At 37.3% G+C, this 20,504-nt stretch overlaps 1 protein-coding gene across 3 annotated transcripts in view; it reads right to left on the bottom strand.

Moving 5' to 3' along the window:
- The window catches only part of LOC133650612 (unconventional myosin-XVIIIa-like), a 202,148-nt gene that overhangs the window by 115,586 nt on the left and 66,058 nt on the right, over positions 1-20,504 (bottom strand). For all 3 annotated transcript variants that reach the window (XM_062048069.1, XM_062048067.1, XM_062048068.1), the window contains 8 exons: positions 18,166-18,376; positions 17,950-18,092; positions 16,826-16,926; positions 16,435-16,498; positions 14,153-14,297; positions 8,487-8,657; positions 7,689-7,779; positions 5,345-5,537 (listed from right to left, as the gene is read on the bottom strand). In XM_062048069.1, coding sequence (XP_061904053.1) covers positions 5,345-5,537; positions 7,689-7,779; positions 8,487-8,657; positions 14,153-14,297; positions 16,435-16,498; positions 16,826-16,926; positions 17,950-18,092; positions 18,166-18,376 — 1,119 coding nt within the window. The remainder of the gene's footprint in view (positions 1-5,344; positions 5,538-7,688; positions 7,780-8,486; positions 8,658-14,152; positions 14,298-16,434; positions 16,499-16,825; positions 16,927-17,949; positions 18,093-18,165; positions 18,377-20,504) is intronic.

Genomic DNA, 20,504 nt, shown 5'->3' with positions numbered 1-20,504 from the left:
AGCTCGGTTGGTAGAGTGGCCGTGCCAGCAACTTGAGGGTTCCAGGTTCGATCCCGCTTCCGCCATCCTAGTCACTGCCGTTGTGTCCTTGGGCAAGACACTTTACCCACCTGCTCCCAGTGCCACCCACACTGGTTTAAATGTAACTTAGATATTGGGTTTCACTATGTAAAGCGCTTTGAGTCACTAGAGAAAAGCGCTATATAAATATAATTCACTTCACTTCACTTAACACGCCAACAGCAGCCCTCATAACACCGCTAGTACGGCAGCGCTAAGCTCTTCCACATTATGCACCAATGACAGTTACAGTGAGTGAGGCTGCATTCATGAACCCCCAGAATTATGAGCATCAATATTACAAGAGTCACTTTTAGCACGTTCTCTATGTTGTGTATTACTTGATAATTATGACAATTTGTTGTTGATTGTATTACTCATTTTTGAAAGTATTACTGAGGTTTATTTTTTAATTTTTTATGTCAATTAATAATCTGTTCAACCCAAAATTTCAAAAGAATAAAAACGTTTTTGTAGGTTGTTTTTTTTTACAAAAATTTGCATGTTTTCCATTGTTTAGGTACCAGTTTAGGCACCGTTTAAGAACTATCATTGTTTTTTTAAGTACTCATTCGGTACTAGTTTCGGTTAAACTGTGAACAATATACATCCCGACTTCCAGTCCTGTTACCGTACTCAAACGAGTCATCTCTGGCTTAGGATTCCTATACAACATGTGTAATGAAATTGCCGGAGATGGGCCAACACGCATTTGGAGTAGTTCAATATACAGATTCAGATTTAGAGTTGGAAAAAAATACTTTTTTATTTTTTTTATTTTGAAAAACTTGCAACAAGAAAATGGACCGTGTGTGGCATGTCATGTTTTTTTAACAAGTTAGGAGGGCATTTTTACGATTATATGGCCATAGTGAAGGTCTGTGCATTGAGTACTATTTTAGTTAGCTTTACAAAAGGTATAATGTTTAAAATAGCTCTCAAACAGCATCCTATTAAATTGTGCAAGTGTAGAGAAGTAAGTGTATTGAAGATTACTAGATGATTGTGAAAGTGCTTGAAATAAATTCCACATAGGCCCAAAAGTTGAATGGATCCCTCACAATAACAGTACCACTGTGCAGCCGCTGGGCGTGACTCCCCAAGGCTTGTCGCAAAGGTCTATACTTTGATCTGTGAAGATGAGGTGAAGCCTGGCATTGCTAATGAGAACGTCGAATACACAAACCACTTTGGCTTGTCAAAGCTTGTGACAGATGGGGCGGGTAAAGAATGTGATGTGTGAAAGCATGCATATATATTTATACTAGTGGTGCAACGATACATAAAATGTACGGTTCGGTTCAATATTTTAGTGTCACAGTTTGATATTTTTTCGATACAAAAAAAAAGAAATTCTTAAGCCTTTTTGTGCTTGTAGTACATTGAAATTATCAACATTTTTGGTTGAACTTAAAAGTACAGTTTTTAAATCAAAATAAATGTATATGGTTCAGCTATACCTGCCCCATTTTCTGCTGTGCCTACTTAGCACCATATAAAACAAGAACAGCAGCTTGTGAAAAATAATAATTATAAAATAAAATGAATGCATCTGATAAATCACCCATCTTCTGTGGTGCAATATGGAAACTACTGTCTGTAATTGGGCTTTTGTCTTGTTGTACAAAACAGGAACTACGGTATCGGTAAAAAAGGTTTGTCAAGGAATTTTGTAACAGGGCTCAAGTGTCCACAGCAAACTCTATATTTTCCACAACAAAAAAGGGTCGCATGTCGACAGCACTAAAAGTATCAACCACCCTTTCAATCATGTGCTAATGCAGTGGTCACCAACCTTTTCAAGTCCAAGATCCCTGGTCTTGGACTTGGATCAGATGGCCCATGTGCTGCACTTTGGGAACCCCTACTGTAGAAGCTAACTGTTTATTGCACTTTAACAATGTGTGTTTTACCTGCTACATGTCTTATCTGTGTACTTTTAGCCATAGTATAATTTTTTTAGTATTTACTAGTTATTGTATTTGTCTTGAAGCACAGATCAAGAATGGCAACCATATATCATGAAGCATTTAATACAATGTCAGTAAATCTTTCTATTATGAAGTGAAGTGAATTATATTTTATAGGGCTTTTCTCGAGTGACTCAAAGTGCTTTACATAGTGAAACCCATTATCTATGTTACATCTAAACCAGTGTGGGTGACACTGGGAGCAGGTGGGTAAAGTTTATTTCCCAAGGACACAATGGCAGTGAATAGGACAGCAGAAGCGGGGATCGAAACTGGAACCTTTAAGTTGCTGGCACGGCCGCTCTACCAACCGAGCCACGCCACCCATATTCTATTCTAACCCAATTCTAGATTTTGGCAGGCCATATGTACCGGTAATATGGAAAAGTGCAGATTATTCTTTAAGTGCAAAACGATCTTCTAAAATTGTTCTGGGAGTGCAAAACATTTATGTGTGATGTATCTTTAGGATTACATATATATATATATATATATATATATATATATATATATATATATATATATATATATATACACATGTATATATATATATATATATATTTATATATATATATATATATATATATATATATATATATATACACATGTATATATATATATATATATACACATGTATATATATATATATACACATGTATATATATATGTATATATATATATATATATATATATATATATATATATATATATATATATATATATATATATATATATATATATATATTCAGCGTTAACACGTGATTAATAAAAATACATTTTTGCGTTATCAAATATGAATGAATATTAATCACATCCGGGTTAAACATGAACCCGGATGTGATTAATATTCATTGTACCAAAAAAATAAATAAACATTGTCATCTGAAAAAGGATGATTTAAATGGTGCACTATGTTAAGTTGTTTATGAGTGTATGGTAGTAACTGCACCTTGTTTGCAATATTATTTCAAAGACTTTCAAAATGAATTCTTACTATACTTACTGTTTCGGGTAAAACAATGACTTGCAGTTCAGTAAAACATTAAAAAAATTGTATTTGAATCCAAATATTGGGGTACTTTCTTTATCAAATTGTATTTATGCAAACAAATGATAACCTATGATTAATCATGATTAATCACAGTTCTAAATGTGATACATTTGATTTTTTTTTTAAATCACTTGACAGCCCTAATATATACTGTGTGTGTGTATGTATATATATATATATATATATATATATATATATATATATATATATATATATATATATATATATATATATATATATATATATATATATATATATAATACACACAAAGGTATATATATATATATATATATATATACACTACCGTTCAAAAGTTTGGGGTCACCCAAACAATTTGTGGAATAGCCTTCATTTCTAAGAACAAGAATAGACTGTCGAGTTTCAGATGAAAGTTCTCTTTTTCTGGCCATTTTGAGCGTTTAATTGACCCCACAAATGTGATGCTCCAGAAACTCAATCTGCTCAAAGGAAGGTCAGTTTTGTAGCTTCTGTAACGAGCTAAACTGTTTTCAGATGTGTGAACATGATTGCACAAGGGTTTTCTAATCATCAATTAGCCTTCTGAGCCAATGAGCAAACACATTGTACCAATAGAACACTGGAGTGATAGTTGCTGGAAATGGGCCTCTATACACCTATGTAGATATTGCACCAAAAACCAGACATTTGCAGCTAGAATAGTCATTTACCACATTAGCAATGTATAGAGTGTATTTCTTTAAAGACCTACTGAAACCCACTACTACCGACCACGCAGTCTGATAGTTTATATATCAATGATGAAATCTTAACATTGCAACACATGCCAATACGGCCGGGTTAACTTATAAAGTGCAATTTTAAATTTCCAGGGGAACTTCCGGTTCAAAACGCCTTTGGAGGATGACATATGCGCGTGACGTCGCGAGGTCCACGGAAGTGTTTGGACCCTTTTGGACACAATACACAGAGCTCTGTTTTCTTCGACAAAATTCCACAGTATTCTGGACATCTGTGTTGGTGAATCTTTTGCAATTTGTTAAATGAACAATGGAGGCTGCAAAGAAGAACGTTGTAGGTGGGATCGGTGTATGCGGCTGGCTGTAGCAACACAACAAGGAGGACTTTGTTGGATAGCAGACGCGCCAGCGGCGAACTCACCTTGACTTCCTACGTCTCCGGGCCGCCGACCGCATCGTCGATCGCTGGAACACAGGTGAGCACGGGTGTTGATGAGCAGAGGAGGGCTGGCTGGCGTAGGTGGAGCGCTAATGTTTTTATCATAGCTCTGACGAGGTCCCGTTGTTAAGTTAGCGTCGTTAGCAACAGCATTGCTAGGCTTCGACAGGCGTCAAATACACATTAACCATGTATTTACATGTCCAGTGTTTGGTTCGGTGTCTCCTGATAGTAGTATTGTTGATCTTCTGTCTATCCTTCCAGTCAGGGATTTATTTATTTTGTTTCTATCTGCATTTGAGACAGATGCTATCACGTTAGCTCATGCTAAAGAGCTTCGTTGATGTATTGTCGTGGAGATAAAAGTCACTGTTAATGTCCATTTCGCCTTCTCGACTCTCATTTTCAAGAGGATATAGTATCCGAGGTGGTTTAAAATACAAATCCGTGATCCACAATAGAAAAAGGAGAGAGTGTGGATTCCAATGAGCCAGCTTGTACCTAAGTTACGGTCAGAGCGAAAAAAGATATCTCTTGAACTGCATTCTAGTCCGTCACTCTAACGTGCCTCATCCACAAATCTTTCATCCTCGCTCAAATTAATGGGGTAATCGTCACTTTCTCGCTCCTAATATCTCTCGCTCCATTGTAAACAACGGGGAATTGTGAGCAGCACTACCGCTTGTGACGTCACGCTACTTCCGGTAGGGGCAAAGTTTTTTTTATCAGCGAGCAAAAGTTGCGAACTTTATCGTCGATTTTCTCTACTAAATCCTTTCAGCAAAAATATGGCAATATCGCGAAATGATCAAGTATGACACATAGAATGGATCTGCTATTCCCGTTTGAATAAAAAAAATTCATTTCAGTAGGCCTTTAAAGTTAAGACTAGTTTAAAGTTATCTTCATTGAAAAGTACAGTGCTTTTCCTTCAAAAAAAAAGGACATTTTAATGTGACCCCAAACTTTTGAACGGTAGTGTATATATATATATATATATATGCACATATATATATATATATATACACACACATATATATATAGATGAGAGAGCAGACAAAGGGGAGAGAACAGATGTAGAAGAATGAGACACTAGTGCTCCCACCTCCTTGTATCTCTCCAATTCCTGAACGAAGGTGCGCTGGTAGAAAAGACTCTGCAGACGTTCCTGGGTGTAGTTGTGGCATAGGTCATCGAAAGTTGCACCGCAATCCCGCTTAACCAGCCTGGGGTTTTGAAAGCCCGGTGTGTCCACAATGAGCAGAGAGCACAAGGGAAGCTGGCTTGACTTCAAGGCCCTAAAGCAACAAGAGAAAACACAAACACACCAGCATTATTATTGCAATACTTTAGACTATGTTTTATTGATATCATTCACTGGATCACCCCAAGCTTTAACCTTAGTTTTCTCCATTGCATTCCAACCTTCCCCGAACCTTATCCTGATTTTATTTTAAAAGCAAACTTCAAGTCTTAGTTATGATGTATTCTCTTTAATCCAGTAATAAGAAAGACCCCAAACCCTGGTTCAATCCTCTCTCAAAATAGCTACTGAATTAAGCAGAATAATATATATACGTACATTTGCATATCATATTAGTACAGTCTGACCTCTGTTTGGGTTTGTTCCAAAAGATCAGACAAACATCACGTCGTACAAAAACAGAAGAAATGTTTCCCATACAAATGAATGCTAAGCCAATATGTCTGTTCCAATCCTGACACCTAAATATATTAAAACAGTACAAGCCACATTAAATAAAGAATACTTATAGCCTTGCATGCAGAAAACAATGAGAGCGACAAATTGTGGTAATCTTAGCTTACACCAACAAGAGCTAGTCAGAGGCACTTTAATTTGTCTTGATGAAGTGACTCTTTATTAGGGAATAACTGCCAACCATGAACTCAAGCTCAAGCTTGTCATTGCATTGGAAATTGTAGGAAGCCAATACTCAAAATTAGCATTGGGCACCGAGGACCGACAGGAACCGGGTCTTACATTCCAATTCTCCTGGAACCGTCCATGGCCGATTCCTATTTATTGGCTGCCATAGAGGCGGCTAAGTAAGGTATGACAACATATTCCTGGAACCCTTAAACAAGCAGGAGCAAGCAAGCTAATCGCTAAGCGAACCGCCATACTAGCTTGAAACAAAACAAGAAATAAGAGCTTAGTAAACTTTAAGAAGTGTAGATGGAAACGCGCTGCAGCAGAAAGTAAGCAGCTATTAACAGGAAATTAACAGGTAGATTAATGAGAGTCCAGAAGTGGATAATATAACGACAATTGTTGCTGTTTAGCCGCCATTACCAAGGATACACGTAAGAGGAAGACAGATCAACCTATAAATCTGTAGTGTTGATACCACAGGTAGTATCAGTATATAATACTAGAGTGGAGTGATTAGATTATTTTGATTTATTCAGAGTGTTGTCAGTGCTGCCAGGTTTCAGAAAACTACAAGAGTGAGACTTTAGTGTCATGATGCATTCTTTTTTAACACCGATTTGGCCTGTTTTAACGTTGATTCATACTTAAGTCCTCACCTCCAGTAGCTCTCCTGGCACTAAGCCTAATGATAGTCTTATTTAACCAGAAACTATAAATGAAAATCATCTCCTATGTTTTCTCTGCTGGCTCGTCTGTCTCATCCTCTGCATCCATGTTCTCAATTTGTATCTCTTCTACATCTGCGTTCTCGATGTCCTCAATCCTTTCTGATCTCTCTTGATCTCCCAGTGTTGCCAACTCCTCAGTAAGGACAGTAGTCTGTTATCTCCATCAACCAATCATAGTTGATTGTTTAGAACTATATATAGACGTATTATTTTACGTCAAACGTCAAAACGATAGCAATTGCATGCTTCGGGACACAGCCGCACACGTCCTTGGCAGCAAAAATGCCGTCTGTTGTTTAGTTGGCCATACTCTCTTTAGTCATGACGTTTGATATTGTCATGACTGTCACAAGTGATGGAAGAGTGCATTGCAACTAAGTACCACTGCGGCCCATACAGACCAAAGTTTAGAAACAGATATTTTTTGGCGGCACTCTAGGAGGCGCTAGCAGCCCTATGGTTAAGAAACACTGCTGTCGATGACACAACTACTACTACAGGGAAAGGTAATAAACAGCGAGTGCTAACAATTACATATAACTTCAACAACTATTTAGACAAGTGCTGCAGGGCATGCTAAGAAACAGGAAGCACTTCCAGCAATATAAACAAGACTGAGTCACTGTTTCTTTCTCTAGGCACATGAATCGGCAGGGTGAAACAGACTAATTGTTTAGGTGCAATGTTAAGCCCTACAAAAACCAAGATGGTATTCAAAAAACAGGGCAAACTTTTAGCGAAAACTTTCATCGAAAACTGCATCATACTGCAGAGTCAATAGCATCACATATTTTTAAGTATGACATGACCAGAGATGAAATACTAACCTGTTTATTAAGCAAATGAGGATAGAGAAGAGTTCGGAGTACAACCCAGACCCCATGGCTTCCAAACACTCCATGGCCGAAGTTTTGGATCCTGAAAAGCAGCCACCAGAACAACATATCATCAATCAACATGATCCAATGAGCTGAATCATGAGAAGGAAAAACATTTTCAGCAGTAGATTCTGGATACGGGTGCTACATTTGCATGGAAATGGATGTATAATAGCATCATACTTGAGTATTCAAATTGTTTTTGAAATTATCTCGGTGAAGCGGCATCGTTTAGGCTCCTGATTTGGTTGAAGCAAAGACTGTGTGCTCATGTCAGTGCAAAGTAGCAATTGCCACCTGTTAAGTTCTTCTAACTGGCTCCACTATCTCATAAAATGGTTAGTTTTAAGATACCCAGGGGATATTTGCAAGTGTGGTAAAGCATTTAAGACTGTGAGGTAATACTAAAATGGGACGGTGAAGCAGAGGTAAATTCCGACCTGCCTTGTATTCTTGTCTCCTTCAAAGTTCCACTGTCATGGTGGTCAGGGGATGTACACATGTGGAAAATCAATGTGAGGCAATTATGATTTCAAGGACAATGAAGGAAGAGAGGATCCAAAATTGTCTGTCCCCACATAAGAGTGTGTACTTATCTGTCAATACACATTGTTAAGCTGCGGTATTCATTACGAAGATAAGCAATACTTGCTACGCCACTATGCAATTTCCCCCAGGTAACGAACGGAGGCGTGTTCTGGTGTGGAATAGAGAATGAGTGCGACAATAAGAGGATGGCGGGGGTACCTGTGACTGCTGTGCCATTTTCGTCTGAAACCTGGCGAATGCTGCTGGCTCTGGGCAGGGTGCCCTTGGCCTCGTGCTTGAAGATGGAGGAGGAGAGCTCCTCCAGGGTGCAGCCCAGCAGGTAGGCAGCCTTCTGGGCCCACTCATGACGTGCAAATTGTTTCCTGCCAGCTGAGAAGCATGCATGAAGACCTTCATTAGCCCTTCTGCCAACAACCCGTTTGCACATTGCTGGCCTTGTGCTTTTGTGATAATTCGGTCTCTGACACTACAGATAATGTCTCTAATGTCTGCAGAAGAAGAGGTTGACACAGCTGGGGAGAACATGCTTTGAAATGTACAAAACGCTAATAGATACTTTACACTAGATGTGACAATTCTATAAAGGGAACCCCAAGTGTTCAGAAAAAAATGACCTCATATAATGTAAGCCACCTTTACATTTATAAATATGATCTTTTATTTATATCTAGGCATATCAGACCTTTGGTGTGTCAATGCTGCATTGCAATACTGTAGATAGCTGCATAGATAGATACAATGGTCCCTCGATTTAAGAGTGTGTTTTGAGATAAAAGCTGTCTCTCAACAAAAATGGGAGTTATAAGGGAGTTAGTTGGTGGAGCAAATGTCATAGTGAACCCCATTATATCCGCCCAAAACAATATGTTCTTAGTCAGCATTAGCTTATAGCTAGAGATGGACATAACTTTATTTTTCCAACCTTTGGAAAGGAGAAAGAGTGTGAAGGACAGTGCTGAGAAGATGACATTGATTGAATTAAAGAAAAACATCTGCAAAAACATGACCCGAGTGCACCGTCAACTTTGCAAAGCAATTTGAGTGTATCACTCCTAGTCTGCAGCATACTGAAGCAGAATGAGTCTAACACCAACCAAAAACATTACAATAATATGTAAACTGCTAACATTTATCAATGAAAATATGGAAAAGCAGCTGGAATGAGATGCCATAGAAGTCCACTCTCCAAGGTAAATTATTAGTAGTACATTATATTGTGTTCTTTTTATACAATATTTATTCTCTAAAATGTTTTTCTTTTTAAAAGGCAAGTTACATGTTAAATGTGTGCCGTTTTGAGAAAGTCAAAGCACAAATTAAATTGATTAGATGTTGATTTGAGATACAAGTGTTTTAAGATAAAGGGGAACTGCACATTTTTTTAGGAATTTTGCCAATTGCTCCCAATACTTATGAGAGACAAGAAAACAAAAGGTTTTTGTTTATGTTTTTTGCCTTCCTAACATGTAAAAATCCGCTCGTTCTAGTTGGCTCGCAATGCAGCTAATGGGAGCAATTCATTCTACCTAAATCCCTTTAAAAATGCATCCAAAAACCGCCAACAATACTTAATTTACGTTCCAGTAACCTGTATAATAACAAAGTGGAGCGACATTGTTATTGTAAGAGCGAACACCGAGTAACTGTTTTTCTAGCGTACTAACACATCAGTGTGCTACGGTATTAGCTGTGAGCTAGCTACGACGAGAGATAAGATAGTTTCTACGACAGCACCCAAATCGCGTGTGAGTTTGTGTTTATAATACACAACACAATACAATAGGACACCAATCTGTACTGACTGAAAAACATGAACAATCATATTACAGTATTTGTAAATTATTAGCCCACATTTCATGTTTGTTTGTACACAGCTAGCTTGAGAGTATATGTACTTGTAATAACAAGCATGAAGTGCTGCGTGTATCATGATCAATTTTATAGTGACTCACTCGATGGACGGTTGTGCATTTGGTCCAGCTGACCGGGGACATTTTGGGTAAGCAATCCATTCATGTTGGCGTAGCTTGACTTCTAGCGCCACAAATTCACAGCATCAAAGTCACGCCGACCTCACTCTCTCGGCTTACGTCTGTTCCAACATTTTACTCTATCTTCATGCTCACTTCTATAAGCAGCAGTTCATCCTACGTACAATCAGTTTCAATAAAATAAGATTGTTAGTCCTCATGTGTCCAAAAATAGTCGTCATCATTGTCTATTACCAAGTCTGCCATGATTAGAACACAATGCCGTTTGTTTCCGGAAGTACGAACACACATTTAGAATAGAATAGAATAGAATAGAATAGAATAGAATAGAATAGAATAGAATAGAATAGAATAGAAAGTACTTTATTGATCCCTGTTTGTTGCCGGAAGTGCGCTGCTATGGAAACGGAAATAAATGCGTTGAAGAAATTAGTTCCGGCAATACTTAAAACGACAAAATACATTAGTACAACTTTGTACATAACGTGTCTGTTACTAAGTTATATACAGACTTGCAGTGTGTGTATAAAACGTGGATGGAGGGTTTTGAAGTTGTTTTAGAGAACTTTGAAGGCTACAAGTGTGACTACCGTTTTTTTATCGTCTTTAAAATAAAAAAACTAAAGACGTGTGTGCTTGTTTCTCATTACGATTGTGAACGATAGGCAGCATTTTTTAAAATGCAGTTCCCCTTTAAGAGCTCCGTCACAAAAACAATTAAGCTCGTAAATTTAGCTACGACTATAGATCGATCGATCGAAAGATAGCTAATCATTATACTGAATACCAATAAAGACAGATACATGTACTACGTGTATCTGCTACCCTGCGTTAAATTAGCATTTCTATGTGGTTTTCCTAGTTGGTAAAGCATTCCTGACAAAACTAAAACATACATTTTTGTACACCCCACTTTTCGTATGATTCGGTTTTCAATCAAAATGGGTGCCAGAAGTTTGCCCAGCTTCACGTGTGCCATCTGTTATCCTAGGTACCAAAAATTGCGTGTACCAAACTAGTACATCTGCCTGCGCATCACACCGCTTAAGCAAGTGCCCAATTGAACTATGCACATGTTGGTGACTCAGTCTCAGTTGTGCGTTGTAGTATTTCTTGCTGTGGGGTTGTGGAGTCAAGACAGTGTGACAGTGTGACGTGTTGTGCCGTAAAACGCCATCTAAAGCATCCATGTAATTGTATCAGTGGATGTAAATAAAGCAGTGTGAGCACACATTCGTTGTCTCAAATATATACCAAGTGCTAGCACTTTGATAAAGAAGGTAAGAAACAGTATTAGCAAAATAAAAAGTTGGCGTCCATGTAGCTCTTCCTTACCCGTCCTCCTTGCTATGTTCGCTAACAAGAGTCTTCAATAAAGGTTAAAGTGATGTTAAATGTTCCTTAATCCATTTATATGTATTTCACATTATATCTGCATATAAAACTATAATTATTATGTATTCGCCTGCATCTGACCTTTTGGAACAGATTACTAACAAAAATCGAAGTAGCACTGTATACTGTAGACCAGGAATATTCAACTCAATTGTTTTTAGGGGCCACATTTCCAGAAAGCTAAGGACCGGGGGCGGACTTCTCCCTTTACAGTTTTTTTTTTTATATTTCGGAGAACCAACTTCCTCTACAGTAGACATTTGATTTTTTTTCTATTTATTTTATTAAAGATACAGGACCACTTTGAGGACCTTCTGCAAAAAAGTTAGTCGAAGATCCTCTCCAAGACAGCGCAGGAGGCTTTAAAAATTTGCTGCTAAATGTGAGTCTCTCTTAAGTTTTTGAAACTGAACTCACAGGCCACCAGTTGGATAGCCCAAAGGATGAAAAAGAGAGGACCTAAAATGGAACCTTGAGGAACACCTCTAGTATAACTAAAGAAGTTGAATACATGACTACTGACTGCATCTGAAGTAAAGAAGCTACAGCAACACAAATGTGTGTAACTGCCAAAAAGGAGATGATTTAAAGGTGAACGCCTTAGTAATGTAAATCACAAGTTTGGACCTCTGTATTCTATGTCTGCTAGCGAGGTTAAAATGTCAATGCAAGGATCTGCCGATGTGTTAACAGTGGCCCAAGTTCCTCTATACAACAGGAGCACTCTAGTGTTATTAGGAATTTACTGCAAAAATGTTTGTCTCCCAAGTTTTGAACTGAACTCGAGGGCTCGAACTCGTGTCATTCCTAGCTTTAAATAACACATAAGTGCTTAATAATGTTAAAGAAGTGTAGATAGAATCACAAAAAAAAACTGGGATATCACATTTAAAAATCAGTATAAACTGTAATTTAGTAATAGTGTCTTTTATTATATTACTTAACTTTGTTTTTAAAATGTACAAAATAAACTACTAGTACAATGATATGAGGTAAACGTGTGTGGGCATTGAGGGTTCCCTTTAAGAGGGAGACTAGAAAAGTGATGCAGATATCTGTGCAAACATCAGTTTTAATGGGCTCTGAATTGGTATCTTCTAAGACTTATGAGACACACTGGAAGAATTCCCACAGTGCACAGCAGTGGCGGTAGTAGTTTTTCATCCAGCCAGCAGATCCCCTGCAGGGCCGGTAATAAGCAGGAGGGTCGTACAGACATGAAAAGACATATCTGTAAATTCTAAATATTCCATATTTGGTTTGATGAGTGTTTTCTGCCCCAATTATTTTTAATGTGGGTAAATATCAAGGTGGAGTAATCTAACTTGGCAGAAATACTAAATATTGCTAAACAAAAACTAAGCACTGGAGTAATGACTATTACTTCATTTATAGTTCATTTGATCATTCTCCCTTGAATTAGTTTTAACAGATTAGAGATCATTGCTGCCCCCCTGTGCTACAAGGCTGAATAGCAGATCTACCATTAAAAACAGAGGATCATTATTTATATTTATGTAAAGAATTTGGGGGAAAAGTTAATATGAAATACATTAATTTTCTCATAAAAGAACAAAATATTAAATAAAAAATCAGCTCTTATCTTTACAAAGAATATTGTTTTCCTGTGACTATCATATATACTGTATTAACGGGTACTGTGGTTTTATCAGAACAAGACTTGTTTCACCAATGATTCAACACCAAATGTAATCCTTATTTAAAAAAAACAATTGCCTTTCAAACTTCAATAATAACAGAACATATTTTAAACAACTTTTTTAATTATGACTCACAGCTAAGCAATCTAAATTAAACCAATGTTCATTGAGATTCACTTGTATTACTTTAAAGCAAAAAGATAATTATATTTCTTTAGGTTTCACCACAAAAGTGGCTTCAAAAGTAGACCCCTAAACCTCAGTGCTTGTCCTGACATGCATTTATTTAACAAGATTAGAAGTTAGACACTGGGGCGGCATGGCGTAGTGGATAGAGTGGCCGTGTCAGAAACCTGAGGGTTGCAGGTTCACTCCGCGCCTCTTGACATCCAAATCGCTGCTGTTGTGTCCTTGGGCAGTGTGCCACTCACACTGGTGAATGAATGATGAATGATAGGTGGTGGTCGGAGGGGCCGTAGGCACAAACTGGCAGCCATGCTTTCGTCAGTCTACCCCAGGGCAGATGTGGCTATGAAAGTAGCTTACCACCACCAGGTGTGAATGAATGATGGGTTCTCACTTCTCTGTGAAGCGCTTTGGGTGTCTAGAAAAGCGCTATATAAATCTAATCCATTATTATTATTATTATTACTGTAGCTTATAATGCTGGAAAAACTGCAAATATTTACAAAACTGTATTTATGCTTTGGCAAAGATCTGACTGGGCAAAAAACTTTTTTTATAATTATCAAATTATGTGGTCTGGTTTGTACTAATAAAAAGCTATGAAATCACGTCCGACCTCAAGAAAATGTACCTTTCGTAGCCCCTGCAGCTCCTAAATGGTAGCAGGCCGACAGGACCAGCCAAAAAGCTCTCTGTTCATCATTGCTGATCCCCAAAACTTTCATGGCGGCTTGCAGTTTGGAAAACTGCTGGGAGGCCCGCTGCTTATCCTCCACCTGATGGACATAATGGAATTGACAGATATGCATAATTTTTTAAAGATGAGTCATCAACATAAAAAAATAATTAAATAATATAGTGTGCATATGTGAAGTTAATAACAATCAATAAAAACAAAGATGATGTTATTTAATGAATAATTCATCAACAAGAAGTTACTGTTCAATCTATATCCACAAATTACTTACAAATTGTGTGATTAAGTCAAACTTTTCACTGTAATATTTGAAAATGTATCCACAAAGATTTTGATTTATTGTTGACTACTTTTAAAATGTTCTATTTAATCAACAATTTATCCAATTATTTGGTTACTCTATTTTATGCATATTTTTAACATATTTATAACAGATGTCCCAATAAAACTTTTGCACTTCCGATACCGATTTTGGCGCCTGGGGTAATGGTCGACACCAAGGGACGGCGTGGCGAAGTTGGTAGAGTGGCTGTGCCAGCAATCGGAAGGTTGCTGGTTACTGGGGTTCAATCCCCACCTTCTACCAACCTAGTCACGTCCGTTGTGTCCTTGGGCAAGACACTTCACCCTTGCTCCTGATGGCTGCTGGTTAGCGCCTTGCATGGCAGCTCCCGCCATCAGTGTGTGAATGTGTGTGTGAATGGGTGAATGTAGAAATACTGTCAAAGCGCTTTGAGTACCTTGAAGGTAGAAAAGCGCTATACAAGTATAACCCATTTATCATTATTTATTATAATATCAGCACAAATCATACATGTTGAAATATTTTGTAGTGCGGCATGTTATTAAAGGCTTGATCTTTTTAAACTACTGTGAAAACAATGATATGTATGAAAAACACTAACCTATCAATTATTAAATGTCTGGAATGGACTTATGCTGTCTTTTATTTGAAGTGCAGTGGTAATTGTTTTTTGTCGAACCCTAGTGGCCACAATAATTCATTAAGTTAAGCTCATGAGGCAGGAAGGTGAATGATGCAGACACATTTGTTACTAGATACTTTCTAAATCGCTATAGCCTTGGAGACTTTGTATCTAAGTAATATGCAACTATACCATTTTATATTTGTTTATAATGGCAAATGTGTTTTACACTGTAATATTGTTCAATTAAGGACACTTATTACTATTGCTGTAAATCTTTGGGCACCACATGATACGGTTCGATTCGATTCTAGGGGGTAACAATTCGCATCAAATTCGATTCTCGATTTAAAACGATTTCCGATTCAAATCTATACTTTTTTAATAACATTGGATGCCAGTTCTATGATTAATTACATTCCTTCATAAAATAAATAGCTCTAATCAATGTCTATATTACTTAAAAGAAAAGTGGTTTTGTTTAATAAAATTTAAACATTGAATAAAGTCAAATACAAATAAGGCAACAAGAGAAGTATCCAACACATTTATTTTCTAAAGTATATCTGTATAGCAAATATGGGCATCTACATAATTATGATTTGCCTGAGTGGCTAGACAGGACAGATAAAACATATATATCTATTAAAAAATTATATTTGGAATCGATTAAGAATTGTTACAAATAAGTATCGCGATTAATCTGAAAAACGTTTTTTGTTTTTTTTTACATCCCTACTCATTACAAGTCTAGCTTCTGTGCTATTGTGTGCTTAGCTGTTGTGTAGTTGCTAACTCCAAGTAGCCTGCAGCCTACCATGTTTATTTTTACTGAATTACTTCACTAAAATACAACAAAAGACCAACCATGTGTACTTACAATATTGGAGGACATTTAGATGTTAAATTGCTGCTTGTATCGGAGCTTGTATCACAGATTTTAGATGCAAGCCAACATGATCCAATACTCGCTTGTTGCTAATATCGTAACAAGACCTACTATGTATCCCCTCCTTTTACTTAACCCTGTACATAACGTAAGCAATTGAAATATCGCAACTGCCAACATGTAAAGATTATAGTGTGAATGATAAGTAATAGACATGGAGGAGAGGTAGGATTAAATAAACTTGGCTTCTTCCTACTCCTTTTCAGACATGTTGCAAATGCAACCATTGCAACTTGTTAAACATGTCAGAAACTATTAAACTATACATACCAAGCAGCATGCATATTACTGGTAAAATATATTTCAGGTACTGAAGGTGTGTAAAGTAGCCCAATATTTACCTTAGTCAGAGGCATGATCTTGAATGCATTGTTTTCAGCAAAGTGGTTGAGGTGTAGCTCCGTTCTAATGAAGAAATACAAAACAACAAAGATGTTAGTTTTTTTCACATTAATGGAATACACTCACCAGACAGTTCAACATCTAATCATCATCAAAAATGTGTCTTTTGTAAAGATGATTCACAAGGAATCAAAATGTAGGAAAGTTATATATAAATATCAGTGTCAACAACAGCATTAACATTTTAGCAAAGGCAGACTTTTGGATACAGATCTTGTATTATCTTGTCATCACCTAATGCTGTGGCCAGTGAGTGTACTGTATATCAACATGATGGAAAGACTTGAGGTGCACTGTGCATTCAAGTGTTCTGTCAGTAGTTATGCAGACCTGAGAGTGCTGTCGGCTCCAGCCATTAGGTAGTAAAACACATGAAAAGTGGACTCAGCCTCTGGTCTTTTTGTCACTCTCATCTTCTCCAGAAACATTGTCTGCAAGGCCAAAGCACATGTAGCATTACAAAAATCACAGTGACATTTAGGGATATATATAGCCTAAAATCTATATTACGATATATAATGCAGCCTCTTGTGATAACTATATGTATCGCAATATATTTTTTGGCATATAAATGATAATGGAACCAGTTCATAACAGGTTACAAAGGCTCCTAATTTGACTGCTGACATATGCAGTAACAAATTGCGTCATTTCCAGTTGTATTATTTTCTCAAAACTATTAATTTTCTTATTAATTTACTGTTAATAGCTTGTTACTTTCTGTTGTAACATGGTTCTATTTACACTTCTGTTAAAATGTAAGAAATCTCTTATTATTCTTTTGTTTCAGTACTTTACATTAGTTGTGGGTGATAGTGCAAATGTGTTCGTACTTCATGACTTTCAATGTCATTAAATTATAAAAAATGTTTAACTGTAATCTGACAAAAACATAAGATGGCGTAGTAACAATATATATTATAACATAAAATATATAGTAAAGTCATTAGTGCAAAATAACAAAAACTAAAAACTACTATTGGGTTTTTTTCTGAGTTTGTAAACAATGACAAAAAGGATTTTGTCATACTAAAAAATATCGATCTAATGACTGTAGTATCGACCACATACTGACACTAAACTTGGTATCGTTATTGTTGATATTTGTATCAGCCCAACACCTGTTTACATTTAAGAGCTCTAGTTTTGTTGTGTAGTGTAGCATGTTTAGCTAGTATCTGTCCTCTAGTCCTCCAGTGTTAAGGACACTTGGAAGAAACATAGGTTATTTTCTGCCATGGAAGCGAGGATATTAACCGCTAGTGAAGACGCTTTATTGCAATGTTCCCTTGTCGTCGTCAAATTTACGGGACGCAGCTAAAATGTGTCATCAACATGCATTATTATGATATGACAAAGTATTAAAATCTCTATCGTCAGCCAAATGTTTATTATTTGTATGGTATTTCGTCTACTTAGTGAGACTGAATTGTGAAATAAATACAAACAAATACCTGAATAGAAGCTGAGGTCACCAGGCCTGACTGGTCAAAATCCAAAGAAACAATATGCGAGAAGCGACTAGCATTATCATTCAAAGAGGTCGAAGCGTTCCCAAACGCCTCTAAAACCGTGTACACCGCCTGCCACTTCTCCACTGCGAACAATAAGAGTGAGGTCACGAACAATGTGGCATGTTTCATTTGGAGTATGGTAACCTTCCAGCTTACTTGAAAAGGTTTTGTTGGTGCTGCCAGCAATGGTGACAAGGTACTGGATGATGTGTTGGCAGTTTGTAGTCTTGCCACTGCCACTCTTGCCCAGTAAGACAATGGACTGGTCCTGGCGAGTGGTCAGGAGGTTCCGATAAGCAGACTGAGCCATGCTGTAAATATGGGGTGCGGTGTCCTCTCTTCTGCAGCCTTTAAACATTTGCATGACCTGCGACAAAGACACAGAAATAAAGGATCTATCGATAGTAGGGCTGTAACAATATGAAAATGCCATATCATGGTTATCATGACCAACATGATCACGGTTATCATTATTATCGCGGTGTTGTTAAATGTGCTTAAACGGAAATTCCCCTTTTTTGGGGGAATTTTGCCTATCGTTCACAACCATTATGAAACACATGACAATGGATGTTTTATGTTTTTTTAATGCATTCGGAATATTGAAAAAATGCGATCAAAAGTTTGCTTACAATGGAGCCTATGGGAGCCTTTCAATTCTGTCTATAAAGCCCGTAAAAAACATCCAAATACCTCCATTAGGGTTCTATATACAGAATGTAGGTATATATGTAATGTAGTAACGGGCACATTTATAATAACATTTAATATTTTCGTATTTTGATCATTATAAGCACACGCAGCGCATTATTTTCAAAAACGCATCTCGACGTTTGCGTCACTGATTCCTGCTCACTGCACACTTTACGAGAACCAACAAACATAAAAACCCTGTTTCCATATGAGTTGGGAAATTGTGTTAGATGTAAATATAAACGGAATACAATGATTTGCAAATCACTTTCAACCCATATTCAGTTGAATATGCTACAAAGACAACATATTTGATGTTCAAACTGATAAACTTTTTTTTTTGCAAATAATCATTAACTTTAGAATTTGATGCTAGCAACACGTGACAAAGAAGTTGGGAAAGGTGGCAATAAATACTGATAGAGTTGAGGAATGCTCATCAAACACTTATTTGGAACATCCCACAGGTGAACAGGCAAATTGGGAACAGGTGGGTGCCATGATTGGGTATAAAAGTAGATTACATGAAATGCTCAGTCATTCACAAACAAGGATGGGGCGAAGGTCACCACTTTGTCAACAAATGCGCGAGCAAATTGTTGAACAGTTTAAGAAAAACCTTTCTCAACCAGCTATTGCAAGGAATTTAGGGATTTCACCATCTACGGTCCATAATATCATCAAAGGGTTCAGAGAATCTGGACAAATCACTGCACGTAAGCAGCTAAGCCTGTGACCTTCGATCCCTCAGGCTGTACTGCATCAACAAGCGACATCAGTGTGTAAAGGATATCACCACATGGGCTCAGGAACACTTCAGAAACCCACTGTCAGTAACTACAGTTGGTCGCTACATCTGTAAGTGCAAGTTAAAACTCTTCTATACAAAGGAAACCGTTTATCAACAACACCCAGAAACGCCGTCGGCTTCGCTGGGCCTGAGCTCATCTAAGATGGACTGATACAAAGTGGAAAAGTGTTCTGTGGTCTGACGTGTCCACATGTCAAATTGTTTTTGGAAACTGTGGACATCGTGTCCTCCGGACCAAAGAGGAAAAGAACCATCCGGATTGTTATAGGCGCAAAGTTGAAAAGCCAGCATCTGTGATGGTATGGAGGTGTATTAGTGCCCAAGACATGGGTAACTTACACATCTGTGAAGGCGTCATTAATGCTGAAAGGTACATACAGGTTTTAGAGCAACATATGTTGCCATAAAAAATGTGTCTCCTCAGTTCCCAAACGTTTACTGAGTGTTGTTAAAAGGAAAGGCCATGTAACACAATGGTGAACATGCCCTTTCCCAACTACTTTGGCAAGTGTTGCAGCCATGAAATTCTAAGTTAATTATTATTTGCAAAAAAAAAATAAAGTTTATGAGTTTGAACATCAAATATCTTGTCTTTGTAGTGCATTCAATTGAATATGGGTTGAAAAGGATTTGCAAATCATTGTATTCCGTTTATATTTACATCTAACACAATTTCCCAACTCATATGGAAACAGGGTTTGTAATAAAACATCACTTACTGTACAATGTCTGCTTTCATTAGGATGCTGACTGCTAGGATGTTCATATATTCCCATTTAGATTAAGAATGTCTCATAATCCTCGCAAAAAAACAGGGTAGTGACCAAGCTCTTTCTGTATCGTTCTCGCCAGTTCCAGGTCCTAAATAGCTGTCAAAGTGTCCCAATATTTCGGATTATATCCTCAGCCATCTACTTTCCAGATGAGATGCATGATTTATGATCTACAATAAACTTCCAAGGGGCAGGAAAGCAAGGAAACAGCAGACCAG

Source organism: Entelurus aequoreus, linkage group LG05 (assembly GCF_033978785.1).
Source record: "Entelurus aequoreus isolate RoL-2023_Sb linkage group LG05, RoL_Eaeq_v1.1, whole genome shotgun sequence".
Classification (NCBI taxonomy): domain Eukaryota; kingdom Metazoa; phylum Chordata; class Actinopteri; order Syngnathiformes; family Syngnathidae; genus Entelurus; species Entelurus aequoreus.
This window is presented reverse-complemented; position numbering and strand designations above follow the sequence as displayed.